General features: G+C 37.8%; 2 protein-coding genes across 2 annotated transcripts; both read right to left on the bottom strand.

Moving 5' to 3' along the window:
- Positions 1-3,507: 3,507 nt before the first annotated feature.
- Positions 3,508-7,162, bottom strand: LOC137742433 (F-box/kelch-repeat protein At1g55270-like). The gene is made up of 2 exons (XM_068482299.1): positions 6,811-7,162; positions 3,508-5,130 (listed from the first exon to the last, which is right to left on the bottom strand). Exons 1-2 carry the CDS (start codon positions 6,871-6,873, stop codon positions 3,880-3,882), a joined length of 1,314 nt encoding a protein of 437 aa, XP_068338400.1. The 5' UTR covers positions 6,874-7,162; the 3' UTR covers positions 3,508-3,879.
- A 1,946-nt stretch (positions 7,163-9,108) lies between these two features.
- On the bottom strand, positions 9,109-14,396 carry LOC137742564 (DEAD-box ATP-dependent RNA helicase 37-like). Its single transcript, XM_068482469.1, has 7 exons — positions 14,261-14,396; positions 12,983-13,878; positions 12,812-12,895; positions 11,636-11,878; positions 11,341-11,508; positions 11,048-11,161; positions 9,109-10,268 (listed from the first exon to the last, which is right to left on the bottom strand). Exons 2-7 carry the CDS (start codon positions 13,730-13,732, stop codon positions 9,768-9,770), a joined length of 1,860 nt encoding a protein of 619 aa, XP_068338570.1. The 5' UTR covers positions 13,733-13,878; positions 14,261-14,396; the 3' UTR covers positions 9,109-9,767.
- Positions 14,397-18,825: the final 4,429 nt, after the last annotated feature.

The raw sequence follows: 18,825 nt of genomic DNA on the forward strand, positions 1-18,825 counted from the left end.
GAACAAGGCTTGCCATGGTGTCGGAAGTGGTTCTGTTGAGTCAATCTGAGGTATTATTCTTTCCTTCTAGAAAATACAGAATTATTGGTTTTATTTGTTTTTTGTTGGATTAAATGGGAAAGACTAGAATTTTTTGTTACTGGTTTTTGCGTGTAGCTCAAGTGGTTATGAGCGTTTACTCGTGCACTTCGGGTTTGTGTAAATCCACCTATCTAATAACGCTTGTAGCAACAAAACAAAACAAAACAAAAAATCCACAGAAGCATTTGGATTTTTCAGGAAGTTCAGCCCTTTATATTTTTCCTCTGAGTTTGATATTTGTAAGATTAATTGTAGGCTAGGCTATTGAAAAAAAAATAATCGAATCAAACCGGAGGAAACTGAATGTTTGTTGATTGTTTGTCTCGGCAGATTAGATTATTAGACCAACAGAAGATCAAAAGATTTATTGCAGACAGATTGAAAGGAATATATCTGTCTTTGGCTTTGATTTCTCTTCAGGACCTATGATAAACAGTGAAGTTGTGTGTGTGTGTGTTTTTCTTTTTTTTTCTGATTAACGACTTGTTCGATCTGAATGTAGAATGTTGTGATCATGCTCAAGAAAGATCAAGGATTTCAATAATATTCGGGTGATAATATAGGCACTTGACATTTGAATCACCAAAATTTGGAATCTCGCATTCTTTACTTCCATATAGGCACTGGACATCAGAAATGCAAATTTTGTTCCAATCTTGTTTCGCTTTGTTTCACTACTATCCATGCTCTGACTCTTTGGGGCATTGCTTAGTTTTCTCCTATAGATAGTGTTCAAATATTGGAGGTTCAGGTCTCAGGTCGAAAGATCAACTTTATCAACCCCATCTTGGACCTTATTTTCTTAATTTCTGATGCAGGAAGTTCTCAGTACTTAATGAGCTGGTTCAGTTCCGATGTGTCATTTAGCAATTTGTACTAACGTGTCTCTAAATCTGTTTATCGTTAAGGGCGGCATTGCATTATCATTTCTCCATTTAACGAGATTTGGTGGAGCTATGCTGGTGAAAATCTTGTAATCTCTTCAAGTTTTCTGCAGGGATCATTCAAAAAGAAGTTTATAGTGATGCTGCATGATGAAAAGGCTTTCTAGGTTACTATAAAAACAAATCCAAAATCAAAACCAAATTTGTATTGTTGAAGCCCTAAAACCTTCATATGTGAAGCACTAATCATACAGCTGGGAAGCTGGACAACATTGTGCAGCTTCCCGGCTGTATGTTTTATGTTCGAAAGACAACATTTTAAACCCAAATTTTCACCAATTATTGAAAGAGGGAGGATTTGATTCTATTTAAAAGTAAAAAGTTTCTGTCTAGATTTCTTAAGCAAAAGTATAACTAACTTGCTTCATTAAATTGGCTTCATGGGCATTGGCCTAATGTAGGCTTTACTTGCTAAAATCGAAAATTAGGGTAATCTTGGGAGGACTAATGAAGCTGCCCCGATATTGTTGCAGGTAGAAAAAGTACAATGCAATCACTGCATGGAAGAAGGAAACCATCTGCAGATCTTTCCATCGATCTCTTGCAGTCATCTGTATGCTTGAACAAGGTGGCCAGGAGAAGCAAATAAATGTGCATATGAATTCTTCGTAGCAGAGAGAGAGAGAGAGCGCAAGAGAGGGGTTGCTCTGTTGTAAACCTTGTGATTAATGAGTGTGTGTGTGTGTGTGTGTGTGTGTATACGTATAAAAATTTCATGCTTGTCAATAAATTATTTGGTGGACCTTCTTTCTTCTTTTCTTCCTAAATTTGTAAGGGAAAAGATACAGCAGCATTAAGCTGTTTCTACAAGTGAAACAGTATGCAGTGGATAGGGATTGAGTCTCCCATTGTCCCTGCTGCTTGGCTTTCATACATATTCTAAAATTTACCTTTCTGACGTATTCTTGGCTTTCATATAACGAATCCGAAGGCAAAGCTGTTTCTCTAGTAAACCATTCGACGTCATTTCTGTGACGAATCCGAATGCAAAGATGAAATGATCTAAAGAGAAACATGCAAACACAAAAGAACTTCAGATTCAACCACCAAAGCCTCGTAAAACCTACTCGAGCCACAACGCACAATACAGATCGACCATGTAACGGCGTAAAGTGGCAGATCCATACTGAAAGCAAAGGTAAAAACTCTCCTAGAGAGATTGGTTAATGTCTGTACAATGAAGTATGAACTAGAACCAAATCCTTGTGGTCAACTATTATTATGTAATTAGATTTGTTTAGAAACCGAAGACTTAATTAATCATATTTAATCATGTATTTTAGAACCAAATCCAATGTGAACTCTACAAATAACACCAATTTTAAAGTCTTGGAGGGTTGAATCTTGCAATCAATAATGGCTAATATATTTAAATTAAAAAATAAATATTACCATAACAATCGGCATGCACTATTAGTCTATGATTAGGTCATCTAAGATCAGCCTAATTAATTAATGATTAGGGTCTCAATTATCCATCCAAATATTTGAACAAAGCTTGGCTGCTTTAAAACAAGCACGAGCTTCTATTCTCACCCAATAACAACTTGACAAGTATCCAAAAAAATTAAAAAATTAAAACATGAACTAACAACTTGGACACTGGTCAACTTGTTATTGGGAGAGAGTAGGAGTAGCCAAGCTTTGTTCCAAATATTTTACTTAATTTTTTTCACCAACTTGCCAATAGAATAGTAATTATATATTTATATACAATCTTTGACCTATTTGACATGCATAAAATTATAAAAATGCTTTTTCACTATGGGTAAGCATAATTTTGTTACTCTTTTGTAACTTCTTTGCTCTTTCTTTCCTTTCCTTTCCTTCGCTTCAATCCATGCTTTTAAGTTTTTAGAAACGTTTGAAGCTATAAATACATTCATCGTGCTCAATCCAAACAACGTAAATCGACTTTGAGTTTTGGGGCACGTTTCTCTTCAATCCCTTGCCGAATCCGACGTCAAGAAATTGATCAAACCCTTTAGGGTATTGAACTTTCCGAGCAAGCTGCTGCGATGGATGTTTGTCGAGAGGTTGCTGCTGCCGGCGGGAGCAAAAGGATTCAGAAGGAAAAGGAGAATACTAAGAAGAAACAGATGGTGAGCCGGAGGAATGCGGCAGATGATCAGGAAGGCGACGTCAATGAAATGGCTGATGCCTTCATCATAAAGTTCAGAAACCAGCTCAAGATTCAAAGGGAAGAGTCGTTCAAACGGTTTCAGGATATGATTGCTCGTGGAGTTTGAAATATGTCTGTTGTTACTCGTTACTTTGCGCTTATAATCGGAACAGTTCATATTATAAATCACTTTGCATACTTCTACCATTTTCGTCCATTTGTGATTATACAATTCGATAACTAAACCACCTTAGTTTTAATTGATTTTTTTTGCAGACATCATCTTTATAGTGATTTATACAGTTCTAATAAAAAACACGAAAGCATATGAATTAGAAGCAAAAAGCTTTGAGTAGCCAAGCATTATTCTAATGAAAAAAATATATTGAATGATCTCTAATGACACGTATATTCACAAAAGCATCTCTAAGATTACATGCTACTAAACATAAAATCCCCATAGCACAAGACAAAAAGGCCTAGACCAATATAACTAGATTTGCACATTTATCTGCTCTCTCTTGATCATGAATGTAAAGAAATGGCCTCATAAATCTTTTTCCGAGGCCAACAACATCGAAATTCTATTTCCGAAACCAGTATCTCCAGTCACATACCAGATCTCTTGCAAGAGATGACCGCCTTGGCTCTACAGATGCACCAACAATGCTTCTCATCTCTACTCTTCCTTAACACAAAGCACAAGCAACACCGACGCCAGTTCTCAGCTTGTCATGCTTGGAGCACTTGACAGTGTACAATGTGACTCTTCAAACCAGTTCGGCCTGCTATACTTGACCATAAATTGGAGACCAGAGTTCTGAAATGACCTTTACCGGCGATATTTTCCCAAAGCTGAGGGTTGCTTTCGACATGTTTATCCGGACTTGAAACATCAACTAAACTGATGCTCATGTTATTACGAATAATGCAAAGCTTCCCGTTAAGGGGAACAAGTGCAGCAGCCTCCAAAGCACGAGAACTCCCTAGATGAAGCTTGCTATCTATAAATTTGATCCATGAATCTGATACTCGATCATAGACCCTAAGCTTGCACCCATCACGGCAGTCCAGAGCATAGAGCTGCCCATTTAAAGAAATACTCGGGTTGCGCCACCCAGCAACCATCCCGTCACTAATAGGGGTCCAGGTATTGGCTTCGGGAGTATAGGCTTCACTCATTACCTCACGGTGTGACCCAAGTCCTTTTAGGAACCACATTCCATCATGAACCACCCCAATAAAGGGCACCATAGCTGTGCTCATATCGGAAATAAAGCTCCACCGATTTTTGTTCGGATCATAAATTTCAGCAGAACGAAGAGTCCTTTGAATTCCTTCACACTCCCCACCGGCTACATAAAGACAATTATTAATAACACAAGAGCCAAAGAAATGGCGTTTCCGAAGCATATCTGGTGCCCTGTGCCATTTATTTGTCCGAGCACTGTAAAAAATAACCCTTCTCATAGATCCCTTCAATGGATCTTTTCCTCCAAACAAGTACAGGTGACAACCGCTAAGGACAGCACAACCAAAACCAAGCGCGGCAGAATACTCACCAGGAACGGGTGGAAGCGGCTGCCAGAGCTGGTATGTAGGATCAAAAGCATGCCAAGAGATCCTTCCATCACGGTCTCTTTTGATAACATAAACCCATTCTTCTGCCATTCCAAGACTTTTTCTAAGCGAATAAAAGAAGTTTCCAGCTAGAAGGCGATACCACCTTTTGCAAACTAGACGGAGTTTTCTATGTTCAACACGGGGTACTCTGATTAAACAAGCAATTGCAAGATCATCAGGTAGACCAGGCAGGAGGGGTGGCTGGATTCTCGTCCTTTCCCTGCGCAAGTTTTTTCCCCTGTGCGCATTAGGATTGATATCAGGCTGGATGCAAATTTTTGATCCTGGGACAAACTTTCTTGCTCCTGCAACTGTTTTTAAGCCCGCATCTACTTTACAATAGCATGATACGGAGTCAACCTGCAAACCAAGGCATGTCAGGATGCATGAGATAACAAAAGTAAAAGGTAAGTTAGAAACACCGAGGGGAAGCTAGTGGCCACAAGTCCGTGACATATAATTTGACGTGCTTATGACAATAGATATACGGTAGGCACAGAGTTGGTGACATTATATGGTACTGCTTAGGTTAATAACATGAATTACACCACCAAAATAAAAAAACAAATCTGGGATGGTAACAAAAGTATAAAATACAAAAAAATGATAGTAGCAATTGAATCCTTTTCCACAGCACGAAAGAGGTGGAGGAGTTAAAGGATGTATGTATTTATCTACATATAATTTATCATGCAAAAAGAATGATATGGTTGCCCAACAAATGAACTACTCAAGCACTACAAAGCTATTACTAAAATACACTACAAAGACACTAAACACAGGACTTTCATATGACAACTTTACGGAACTCTAAGGAGTCATTTGAAAGTTCTCTCAAACGCATTGCATCTAGTCATTTCGAGATCCTCTTTCTAATTTTTGTAGTGCATTCCTAATAAATTTGGCCCAAGTCCCTCATCCAAATGCACACCAGAGAACAAGATAGAAATGGCTTGAATAACCCTCGAAGTACTGAAAAGTAAATGCAGTAATTTCATCCAAAAAAACTTGTAAATGTTACAAGAACATAATTGAAACTCATGTTGAAGGCAGCTAATTGTGAAAAAACACTAATTTCTTAGCAACAAAAAGCTAGGACAGGATAACATGAATGACCTCCTTTCTCTAACTTTGTTCTTTAATGCGGACATTTGGGAAGAACACACTTTATAATTAAACCGAGAGAGAGAGATCTTAGGTTCCAACTTGATCATCATTGATTAGCAGCCAACACAATCCCAACACCACGAAATCAGAACAGGCACCTCAAGGGCATTTATTAGAGTACTCAAGAAGCAAAAATCCGCAGCTTGCGGAGTGAGAACAATCCTAACAAATGATCATCAAATTCCTTCTTCGAAAAAGTTCACTCTGTTAATAAAGCACTAGGATTTAATCCTTAGATCACCATAACCCCCATGAAATAAATCACAAAAGAAAGAAGTTAAGCTTTAGCATTTCCAGAACCTGTATGCTCAAAAAATAATTCCAAAGTTCCATAAAAGCTCATGAAAACAGAAGAAGCAAAAGGACAATGCAAAGCACGAAGAACCAGATAACCTCAAACACGCAAGCTCACAACCAAATGTCCAATCTTTTCTCAAAAATTTTGCATAATTCAGCTAAATTCTCATAAGAATCAAAGTCAAACATTTCCCCATCCCCTATGGAAAAGTCCGTTAGATAATGAACTATTGGTTCTAAGCCGTCTCTGGCGATGAATTAACAATTCAAAGTACCTTTCTTGCGTATTCTTGGTATACCAGCGTTTATACATAGATGTAGGAAGATCCATTTGGGAAGAAGCCTCATACAATAAAAATTCAAAACCTTTCCCCAAAGAATCACACATTCAACAAAAATACTTGCTGAGCACCTCTACAATCTTAAGAAAACACAAACCGAAAAGAAAAATCCAAAATTTCTTCACAATTTTTCACAATTTAGCTAAACTTTCATCTGGGTATCTCCCAAATGCCATGAAAAAATTATAAAAACATAAAAAGGAAATTGGGTTCAGATATCAGCGAGGAGACTAACCAGTGGAGCTTGAACTCTGAAGCCCCTCTGAGCATTGGAAGACTGTTCAGTGTTCTGGTCCATCTGCGAATCACAAGCTCATAGAAAAATGGTTGGAGGAAGCTTGGATCGAGAAGCCACTTCGGAGCTGGAATTTCAATTTCTTGAATCCGATCCAGCAGATAGCATAAATGAACTGGAAGCCTTCTGTTTTCTTCTGGGGAGGTTTGTTTTTCCTTTTTATCACTGCAAATGCAAACAAAAAAATGCAGAAAATAAAAAAATAGAAGTCTGCCTCCACCAACTGAGAAGTTATACTTAGAACAACATCAAAATGTGAGGGCACATCTTCTCTCTCTTTCACTCTCTCTCTCTCTCTCTCTAGAAGAGAAGACTTGCTTGCAGTCTCTTGTTTCTTTATCTCTCTAGACCAAAGAGTACAGCTGGACCATGGGCTCACCAACATCTGATTTTGTATTTTGATAAGTAATTTCTGTACGTATAGGCTGAAAAACTAAAATGGTTAAAGCTTTTTGTTCTTTCCATTTAATTAGAGCGTTACTCTAACACGTTGCACAAATGCAAAGACTCGCATATATAAATTAACGTCAAATTAAATAAGATGGACCAGCGTTGCCATTGACGGGATGAAATACAATGACCTAATTAGTTAAATTCAAACACACAAATTTGTTTATACAACAAAATTTGAATGTGATTTTGGCTTAAAGTGCATAATTAATCAGTATAAATAGGTATTGAACTCGTCATTCATTGAAATCAAACAAGTGACCAAGAATGTCACTAAGCCGTAACGGAATGACCTAACTCAAAACACAAATTTGTATACACAATGAAATTGGAAGGTAATTTTGGATTAAATGCATAATTAATCAGCATAAATAGATATAAAACTCATCATTCATTCAAATCGAACCTGAATTTTCTCACTTACAAGCGAATAAGAATACCACTAAAGCGTAACGCAATTTGAAAGTTAAATGTAAAACATAATGAATCAAACAAAATGCAAGCAAAATAGAGGGACTAAAATGGTGTTTAACCCCCTTCTTAGATGTTTGATTTTAACTTCAACTCCAACATGGGTGATAGAGCCCATGTCAAAACCCCAATTTAGGGGAGAGGACAAATAACAAAGTGAGGGAGACAGACAAGACATTGGGAAGGGTTGGATATTGCTTTTGGACTCACAAAATATTAATAGCTCACCTCCATCACTCTTTAATGAGCTTACCTATCCATTGGCTACTGTTTAATGAAATTTCATTTTCTGTTTCTTACTTCCACCCAACTCTCTCTCTTATCCTTTTCTCAAAGTTTGGTGTCCAATTGTTTCTATTGGATATGAATCAATTGAAATCGATTATTTTTAACGTGGCTCATGAGATCTGAACTCATGACTTAATCCAACAAGTTCGATAAATTGAAGACTTTGCACTGCTAGACCAATTTTCATTATGTTAGTCGCGTTGATACTGATTAGAAACATTACCAAATGAAAATAAAGGGTTTGTCTTTGGTAGTCCAGCCTACCAAGTCGTCTGATTTTTTAAACATTCACCCATTTAATTTCTTAGTGTCAAAGTTCCACGGTTTATTTTTCAGACTACTCACGGATTAAAGAAAATTTGAAAAAATAAGAAAAAGAAAGGGGAAAAGGAGAATATAAAAATCAACAAAGAAAAGAAAGAGGAGATATCCAACATTTTGATTTGGATGTGAGAAAGATAAGATAAAATGTGTACTTGCTCTTTTGGCTCACATGCGCATGTCAAAAGAGATGAAGGCTTGGTTTATGTCTTGATATGTCAAAAGACTCAAAAGGGAGTCGAGACCTTTTATTTCCTACGTAATTAACCACTTATTTCGAGTTGCTGATGGACACTCACCTCTCCATGTCCCGCACGCCAAAAATAAAAATCAAAGTGTCTCTCTCTTTGGGGTTAGACTTCGACAATGCGACACTCTAAACTACTCTAATATCCAAAGAGGGTTGAGCTCGCAAAACACAAGCAAGTTGCTATAGTCAACTGGCCCAACACACATTTGCAAATTTTTTAATACATTCTGTACCCATTTTTTATAATATTAGAAACGATGTCAGCAAAGAGAGAAGTAGAACATGGGTCCTCAAGAGTATGATACAAAGGCAAATGTTGTTAACCAACTGAACTATCAATCCCTCACACACCATATATAGCTATTTTAAATTGTCATTCAATCCCACATCAAAATTAAATCGATGTTAACTTAAGGTACAATATGAGGCTAAGCATCCAAAACAACAGAAGATCGATCTGAAAAAACTTTTAGACTTTCTGAATTAACATAGCTTGCATAAAAATAACAAACGTTTCGCGTTCAACAATGACTGGCAACTAAGACTAATCCTGTCCGATTGGTACCGAAAGGTCCCATTCAAATCGGAGAAATCTGGTTTTCCAAGAGCCTTGTATTTATTTCAGTCAGTACCAAAACATTACAAAAGCCCTATAACTCCGCGTATTCAACTCCGTGAGAGGAGGAAAGAAATGGCAGGAACAGAAGAACCCTCTAACACTATAAACCCCATAAACTGGGTTGAAACGAACATGCCTATGAGATAAACAAAGATGCGGCCGAAAAGAAACCCTCTCCCCTCTCGCGCTACATATTCTACAACCCATCCAAACTCACGCGCCAGAGTATATAATAAGAGACTAGATAAACTAAAATGACAGTAATCCCTAATCTGTTAGCACCTTTTAAATCGACACCTACTAACATTACACAAACCTTCTATTCCTGTGGCACCAATACCAAAGATAAGTCCCCCCTCCCTCAAACATTGATGAGTGTTTCCGACAGTATAAAACATTGGTTGTTTAGACCAAACGTTACAGAAACAAAAATATGACCTTATAAAGAAGTGTGCATCCATTACCTAAGACACTGTAACTGCTTTGAGGAGTTAGCGGTTAGTCCCACGCACTGGCCACCCCTGCACCATATCCTCCTCCACTGTACCCACCATAAGCACCCCCATATCCACCACTGCTGCCTCCACCGCCTCCACTATAGTAATCATTGCCACCTCTGCTGAAAGAGGAATCCCTTCGGAAGTCACGGCCACCAAACCGGCCTCCCCCAGAACGACGGTTCCTCCCACCACCAAATGAAGCTCGAGCTGCGTACCGGGACAGCCAAGCAGGTACTTCTTGATTTGATTCTTGCATCAATTCTGCCAAAGACCTAGCGAGCGACGAATTGTTCTCATTAAAGAAGGCAGTGGCCAAACCAGACTTCCCAGCTCGTCCAGTACGACCAATGCGGTGGACATAATCATCAATGTCATTTGGAAGATCAAAGTTGACAACATGCGCAACATGAGGGATATCAAGCCCACGTGCAGCCACATCAGTAGCCACCAAGATCGGAGTATTGCCACTTTTAAATGACCTCAATGCTTGTTCCCTTTCCTGCACAAAAGTACAGATAAACAAATATATAAACAAAAGGTAGAATTTAAACATTAATCTTATAACAATGTAACTACTACATGACCTCAAGCCCCAGGCATAACATCCAATCCTAAGTCTCAAACTGATTATATAAATTATTAAGTTGGCCTCTAAGCCGAAAATTTAAACAGTGTATATCCTAATAACAGCTTTTCCACACCGCTTTATCACCCAATTCATATTTCATATATCAACATATATAAGGAAGAATGCATCTCCAATCACTGCCCAGTGTGAACTTGACAACAAACCAACAAAAGTCCCAAACCCAAAACTCATGTGCTACAATGTGATGTGACATGGATCAATACCAAAATAAAAGGACCAATGCATGCTTATAAACACCAACAAGCCCAAGTTCACTGGAAAAGATGATATTCAAACAAGGCATTTCACAGTCCTCTTGTTCTCTACTTGTTATGTACCTTGCCATTATTAGCTAACATGCTACTTCATGTTCACTGGAATCTCAATGTCCAGGAAGGAGAACCATAAACACAACATTCCCAAGCATGAACAATCTACTAACTCAAAAAATCTGAGTAAGAATGTCCATGTTTGTTCTACTATGACAAGATGCCGGGGTCTGATAAATATTATCCAACCATATTAGTGAGGTGTGATAGCACCAATTACAAAACCACACCAAGGTAACTCCCCTTAAAGTTAAATACATAACAGTATATCAAGACATGTACCCCTGGAATGACAGAAACCAGATAGCAAAAGCCATGTACCTGCTGTGATCTGTCACCGTGAATAGTAGTTGCAGGAAAACCATTCATACACAGCCAATGTTCAAGAGAATCAGCTCCCTTCTTTGTCTCCACAAAAACTAATGTCAGAGCTTGCTGCAAAATCAAAAAACAAGGTAAGCAGGGGGATGGAGAAGATCCAGGACCGCACAAATTTGGATTTTCCAATTGGTAAAAGTTTTCACTTTAATAGCTTAAGTGAAAAGAGCTACATGACAACCCCACAAACATATCAAAGGCATATAAAAAGTTCAAAAGAAGTACCACCAGAATACCTTGCCCTGTGCACCATTGGCCCTCTGTGCATGAAGAAGGTCCATGAGGTGACTTCTTTTATCAGATTCATGAACAAATTCCACCCTTTGAACAATCAAATCAGTACTAGAACCCACCCTTCCAACTGCCAGAAAGATGTACTTTGCAAGAAAATCAGAGGCCAGTCTCTGCACGCAAAACAAAGTTTCAAGTGAAACACAAAGTGTGATACTGTTTTAGTTTGCAAAATGTCTGCAAAAACTATGAAGAAAGTCTTGCATTTATAAACTTTTTCCCACAAAAAAGAAAAATTACCTGTATTTCCTTCGGAAAAGTGGCACTGAATAGCATAGTCTGTCGCATACCTGGTGGAGGCATGTCCATTTGCTGCACAATTTTCCTTATTTGTGGTTCAAAACCCATATCCAGCATTCGATCAGCCTCATCAAGGGCTAAATATCTAATCATCTGCAACGAAACCCTAGCTCTCTCCAGCATATCCACCAGTCTTCCAGGAGTTGCGACAAGAATATCAACACCTCTTTCAAGCTCCCGTAGCTGTCCAAAAATACATCATCAAGATCTTCTATATATCTCAAAAATAACAATCCGGTTCAGTAAACAAAAAAATTAAGATGCAATAAGATCCAGTAAAACAGTCTCAGTCCAACTCCAAAACCATATCTACAAAGAAATTTCCCAAGCAGGCCTAAACAGTACTTTGCTTATTGAATTTAAATGCATATATAAACCCAATGCAACATAAAATACAATCAACAAAGAACACTTGAGCTCGCTGTTCAGTCCAAAATCCATAGTCTGTGAAGCTATAATATTTTTCATGCATGTATATAATCCCAACTACAAAATGCAAAACAGAAACCTTCATAGTATACAACAATAACAACAACAAAGCCTTTTCCCACTAAGTGGGGTCGGCTATATGAATCCTAGAACGCCATTGCGCTTGGTTCTGTGTCATGTCCTCCGTTAGATCCAAGTACTCTTAAGTCTTTTCTTAGAGTCTCTTCCAAAGTTTTCCTAGGTCTTCCTCTACCCCTTCAGCCTTGGACCTCTGTCCCGTAGTCACATCTTCTAACCGGAGCATCAGTAGGCCTTCTTTGCATGTGTCCAAACCACCGTAACCGATTTTCTCTCATCTTTCCTTCAATTTTGGCTACTCCTACTTTACCTCGGATATGGCATAACAAAATTGAACTTCATGTGATTTCTTTCAATTATCATTTAAACGAAAAAAAAAAAAAGAAAAAAAAAAGGAAGAAGGTGCAATCATAGTTTGTAAATAAAGTTGTAAGCAAATAAGACCATAGGTTCTAAACTGTAAAGTTCATAAGTTAGACAATATAAACACCATTCTCACATGTATTAGCAACATAAAGTCAACAATTACAGAACAGTACATGAGGGCAAAGCCAATCCAACGTGGGGAAAAAAACCAAGTCAACAGAAGAAAATAAAAGGATGACACACCTGCTGGTTAATTGGTGCTCCTCCATACGCAACAACCACCCTAACACCTGTTTGATATGAAAATTTTCGAGCTTCCTCATGAATCTGAAATACAAAGAGAAATTTTCAATCTTGATCATGTGGCCTGCAAGGACATATATAAAAGTAAGAAAACAATTTTTTTATACATACTTGAATTGAAAGCTCCCTAGTAGGAGATAGAATGAGAGCAAGCGGATAGACTGTATGTGCACCGCGGGGTGGTCTCTGTGCAGGTTGTCCCTTCATGATTCCACTGATGATTGGGAAACAGAAAGCAGCTGTCTTTCCAGAACCAGTTTGGGCGCATGCCATCAAGTCTCGGCCTGCAAGGGAGATAGGAATGGCATGACGCTGCACAGGTGTGGGTTTCACATATTTGCACCTCTGAATATTTTTATTAAGTGCGTCACCCAAGTCAATATCTGCAAAGGTATTCACAGGAGGGGGAACATTGTCTCCACTTGTCTCAACCGGTATATCTTCATACGCATCAAAGTTAATACCACTGTTATCTTGCTCACTAAACGGCTGCACTGTTTCGTCATCATCTCCAAAGGGGTTCACTTCTCGTGCCCTCCCATCCCAACCACCACTTCTGCTTCCCCAACCACCACCGCGACCAGGATTGCCACCATATCCAGTTCGACTGTTGTCATTTCTGGGACCACCCCAACGAGGTGCACTGAGCGCACCTGGGCCACCTCGATCATTGGCAGGCCCAGTGTAGCTTGGAGCAGGTAGGTCCGAGGAAGGTGGACGGTTACGGAGATGTGGGGGGACGTAGGTGGATCGATTAGGAGCAGAAGCAGCAGAGTTTCCTGAACCAGCATTGCCAGACGAGCCAGAACCTACATTCTCAGCTGCAGAATTTGCAGCCAAATCTGCCCAAGAAGTGCGCATAGTTGATACAACTAGGACAAAATTATCACTCCAAAATAGCCTTAAAAAATATATAATCTTTGAACCCACTTCAAAAATTTCCACCAATTGAATCACTAATTCAATTACAGTTCCAACAAAGTCCAATCAACGCAGACGACAAAACCCTGAACAAGTAAACACAAGTAAGAAAACATTAACAAGCAAAAAACTTTACAGAATTATCAATTCAAATATGCAAAAGGAATAATCACCAAACACAAAACCAACAACCCAACAAGAATGCACCCAAAATCACCAAAAAAGAAAACCCATTTCACCACTCAACCTAATTAATAAAATTTTCCCTCACTTTCTCTTCCCCTTTTGATAAAATTTTCCCGGCAACCAAACAGAACCGAATCAAAAGCAATTGGAGACGAACAATCCCCGATCTATAATGCAATGAAAACAGCAGAGCCGCAGAATCGATGCTAATGCAAGGCAAGAGATTGACATGCACAGTAGAGAGAGAAATATATATAGAGAGAGATAGGGAGAGAGAGAGACCTGTACGATGCAAAACCCTGTAGAAGTAGCGCGGACGTGAAGACGACGGGAGGTTGGAAGAAGGAGAATAAGGAAAAAGATCTGTGAGAGAAGAAAACCCTAATGTTTTGTTGGTGCAGCACGCAGACAAAAATATCTCAACCCAAAGCCGTTTCCTTTCTCTCTCTCTAAAAAATAAAAAAATTTATTTTTTATTTTTCAATTTTTTTTAGAAGTAACTTTACAATGACAGTTTACTCTTTCACATGAAATAAAGACTCACAAAGTTATTTCAACCACCACTATCGTGTTATTCATAAGGGTTAAGTTTGACAAAAAAAATGGATCAAGAATCAAACTTAAGGCGTGCCGTGTGAAATACGAGTTTGAAATTCGTCCACAATTATTAAGCCTTTGAAATTCGTCTACAACTATTAAGCCATCTTATAGTGATTTTTTTTTAGTACATCGATATTGGGGGAGGGGAGTTTGGTTAAGCCACATAATAAGCAACCTAATTTGGTATCGAAATTGTCATCCACAAGATTCGAACCTAAGACCTTTCACTTTCAAGTGAAGAATATCATCAGACTGTAGTATTCAGTGGCATATCATAATGATTTTTAATTATTACTTCCTATTTTATTGCTTTTTTAAAAGGAGGAGGAGGCTTTTTTTAATTATTTTTGAAACTAGGAGGAAAATAAAAGGGGAGAAGAGAAGGAGAAGCCGAATATCCAACAAGTATTGCGGCTGGAGTGTTGGTGGTGAATTGGAATGAGAGGTCTTAATATCTTCACCATCTATCCTAATTCCTAATATCTATCAATTCAATCCTATTTTCATTCACCTCACCTCACAACTTATCCCTTATTTCTGGTCATTTTTTGCGCGAATCTTTGTAATTACATGCGTATTGGAAATTGCATATGGGCCTTTTGTCATTTCATCTAAGTGTTGTAGGTAAGGGAACTTCAAAATTCAACTATAATAAATGATTTAAGCCAAAACTAATACAATTGATCCGGCATCGGGATTCAGACAATTCGAACCCCGCCCCGGTGCATAGGAGCTTGTGACTCGGCCACCTAACATCGATACTCGATTGACTTTGGTGCTTGAAATTGAACATATAAAAGCTCATTTAGAATTATTTTTAAAATGACTAAAAATATTTTTAGAGAAAACATTTACTTACATTTTTACTAAATAATAGTTCAAAAAATAATTTCACTAAAAGCGTGTTCAACCATTTTCAAATATTTTCAAACGAACTTTAAATCTAGCTCTCTCTCACAAATTTAGACCCGAAGATTCGTGGCCTGTGATTTGACTCTTGGGGTGGTGAATCAAACCTAACGACCCTCTAACCTGATGCGTAGGACTTGGAGACATGGCACCTACAACGCAGGGATCAATGTGTGCCATGAGAGCTCAATTCTCACCCTGGATTGGACTTGGTGACCTAATGCTGGCAAATGACCTCATAGACATGCGCCCATAAGTAACCAACGAGCAAGACGGAGCCCCAACGCCTACGACTAGACGTAAAGAACTTTATGCTCGAGATTGAACTCGAAGACCCAACGCAAGAACCATCCATGATCTAATCTTATCTAACACTTCAAATTTCTAATACAAATATCACAATAGCTATTACCATAATGCATGAAACCGAACTCAGTCATTTGTCAATATTCGTAAATAGCAATGTGGATTAGTTGTGAAGAGTAAAGTCTTCAATTAAAAAAGAATAGGTCATTTTACATCATGATACGTCCCTAAATCTAGATTGTATTGTTAGTATTTCTCATATTGGTATGTGTTTTGGTGATATATATGAAATTGTTTTTGAAACTTAAAACATTAGGGAAACACCTTTGGCGTCGAAACAGTGCATCTCGATTGGGATCGAGTTTATGGGCGTGTCATTCCTTACTCGAAAACCTTCTTTGGAGTATGTATCATGTATGAAACTTATTGTGTTGTAAAACTTTAATTTCTGGGGACTCTAAAATATGAAAGACTAGATTCATCGTTGCTTTAAGGGTTTAGGGTTAAGCCATTGAATTTCACATAAAGGTCTTAAGGAGTAATGATATTCATACCATGTTTTTATACCACATTTCTATACCATCTTAGGTGGCATCTGATATAAACAGCTACATCATTTGAAAAATTTGCAAAACCCAAGGAAAGGAAGGAGAAAGACTCTTTGTATACCACAATCATCATTTAATTAACTAGTTTATTAAATAATAAACTAAATTTAAAAAATTGATTAATTCAAATGATGTGGCTGCCCACATCAAATGCCATCTAATATGGTATGAAAATATGGTACACAAACATGGTATAAATAGCATTACTCAAATCTTAAGTTTTGGATCTTATATTTGGCTTCCCTGATCTATGTCACAAGTCTCATGCTTAATTTTGAGCTCAAAGTCAAATATATCAACTGAACATCTCAAGCCACGAGGATTATAAATTTGACTTCCTTAGAGCAAGTCCAGCGTGGTTAAACGCCAAGGGGACCAACTTCATTTGCAACCCAATCCCTTCCTAAACTAGCTCCAACCCATTCAGGTATTTGGGCTAAGGGGGGCCGTGGGAAAGAGCAGACGAGAGTCCAAGGCTCGAGTGCCTGAGGGAGACTGATGCAAGGCTGATGTCAGCCACGTTAAAAAAAAAATTGCGTCAAGCGCGTGGGCAACACACTTGCGTGGGGGCTGTTACATCCTGACCTGGACGGGACCACTTCCTTCGTCCAACTCTACCGTAGCACGATATTGTTCGCTTTGGGCCCCTAGCACACCCTCACGGTTTTGTTTATGGGAACTCACACGAGAACTTCCCAGTGGGTCACCCATAATGGGATTGCTCTCACACGCTACTCGCTTAACTTCGGAGTACCGATGGAACCCGAAGCCAGTGAGCTCCCAAAAGGCCTCGTACTAGATATGGATAGGAATATACATATAAGGATCACTCCCCTGGGCGATGTGGGATGTCACAAGGGCGCATCTCGGTCATATTTTCAGACGATGGGGCTTGCGTGTTAGCCCCACTCAGTCACTTTGAATCTAGACCATTTGATATCTAGATCAACGATCCAGTTTTTTCAGTTAAAATTTTTTTAGAAAAAGAAAAAAAAATCAGAAATGTTTGGGTGGGCCACGTGTCTTATTTTGGACTGTTGGATTTCAAATTTTTTGTAATCCAACGGTCCAGATTAATTAAATTAATATTTTTTAAAAACTAATTAAAAATTCCAAAAATTTAAAAAAAAAATATATAATATATATATATATATAATATTTTTATATAAATACCTTACCATTTTATTACACCACATTTCAATATTTTCAACGATTCTAAATAAGTAAGGACATGTCGCGTGATGAAATTGGTTAAAATTTTTATTGAAATCTATTCACAAAAATTGTATTTTCGGATAATGACACGTGGCGTGACGAGATCGGTTAAAAATCTTATTCGAAATTTAAATTTAAATTATTATTTTTATTATTTTATAAAATAAAAATAAAAATATTTTATTGTCTATTGCCATGACTATTCAATTTAGGGGTGGAGATGCAAAATGTAATTACTGTTCATTAAAGACAGTTACTATTCAGTGGAGGGGATTCAATTGTCAATTGTCATGGGGGCCTTCTTACAGTGGGAGTGCTCTTAGTTTATGTAAAGAGATAAAATTTAGAGAGTTTTAACGAAAAACCCGCGATCTTGTTTACTTTAACGAAAAATCATATTTTTACACCAAAAAGTCAATCCTTGTACCATTCACTTCACCCATTATTTTGTCCTTATCGTTAAAACTCAAAGTTTTCAAACAATTTTCATTAGTTTTCCTTAAAATTTAGCCCTTTGAATATGAAATTTACAAAGTATGTGCATATAACTCCTAGATGCGTCTCAAACCTTTTTTTTTCTTCTTATTAGATAGAATAAATTAGATCAAATACAAAGATTAACTCGTAAGCAATGAGAGAGCCCCTTTCTCAAGAAAAATTTCAGTCTATCGAGCCTTATTATCGACACTCTAAAAAATCTGTCTTCCTCCATTTAGCTCTACTTCCGTACAATATCATGCTTAAAGCATATATAACCATTTGATGAGCTACTTCATTACAATTTGTAGGACTGAAACAAAACAAAATGCATGAAAATTGAAAATGAAAAATTAAGTTGTTCAACATTCGATGTCATCTGTAATAACAAAGGTCAATGATAATTAACACCATAGTATTTTTTTTCGATCGATCATTGATTCCTCAACACATTATTCATAATATGTTAACCAGATTAATTTTAAATTAAACTCGCCATCTACGTCAACAAGATTTCATACATACCAACAAATTTGAATTGAGTGTTAGAGTCTCACTCTCATAATTTGTTAGAAAACATATCGAACCATTGGCGATCCATTATTTACATCCACAATCTCAAATAACAACACAAATACCTTTGTTTCTCACGCGCTCTTAAAACCAAGTGTTACGACCGCCCAATCAAAAACCTCCAACGCCCGGTGCAAAAGCCATGCACGGGTCCAATCA

Source organism: Pyrus communis, chromosome 8, assembly GCF_963583255.1.
Source record: "Pyrus communis chromosome 8, drPyrComm1.1, whole genome shotgun sequence".
NCBI classification, from domain to species: domain Eukaryota; kingdom Viridiplantae; phylum Streptophyta; class Magnoliopsida; order Rosales; family Rosaceae; genus Pyrus; species Pyrus communis.

Coding starts and splice junctions, on each gene's coding strand:
- LOC137742433 (XM_068482299.1), bottom strand. CDS start 6,873: ATGGACCAGAACACTGAACAGTCTTCCAATGCTCAGAGGGGCTTCAGA. Junction 5,131..6,810: donor TCAGAGTTCAAGCTCCACTG/GTTAGTCTCCTC, acceptor CTTGGTTTGCAG/GTTGACTCCGTATCATGCTA.
- LOC137742564 (XM_068482469.1), bottom strand. CDS start 13,732: ATGCGCACTTCTTGGGCAGATTTGGCTGCAAATTCTGCAGCTGAGAAT. Junction 11,879..12,811: donor GAGCACCAATTAACCAGCAG/GTGTGTCATCCT, acceptor ATTTTTGGACAG/CTACGGGAGCTTGAAAGAGG. Junction 11,162..11,340: donor CCAATGGTGCACAGGGCAAG/GTATTCTGGTGG, acceptor TTGATTTTGCAG/CAAGCTCTGACATTAGTTTT.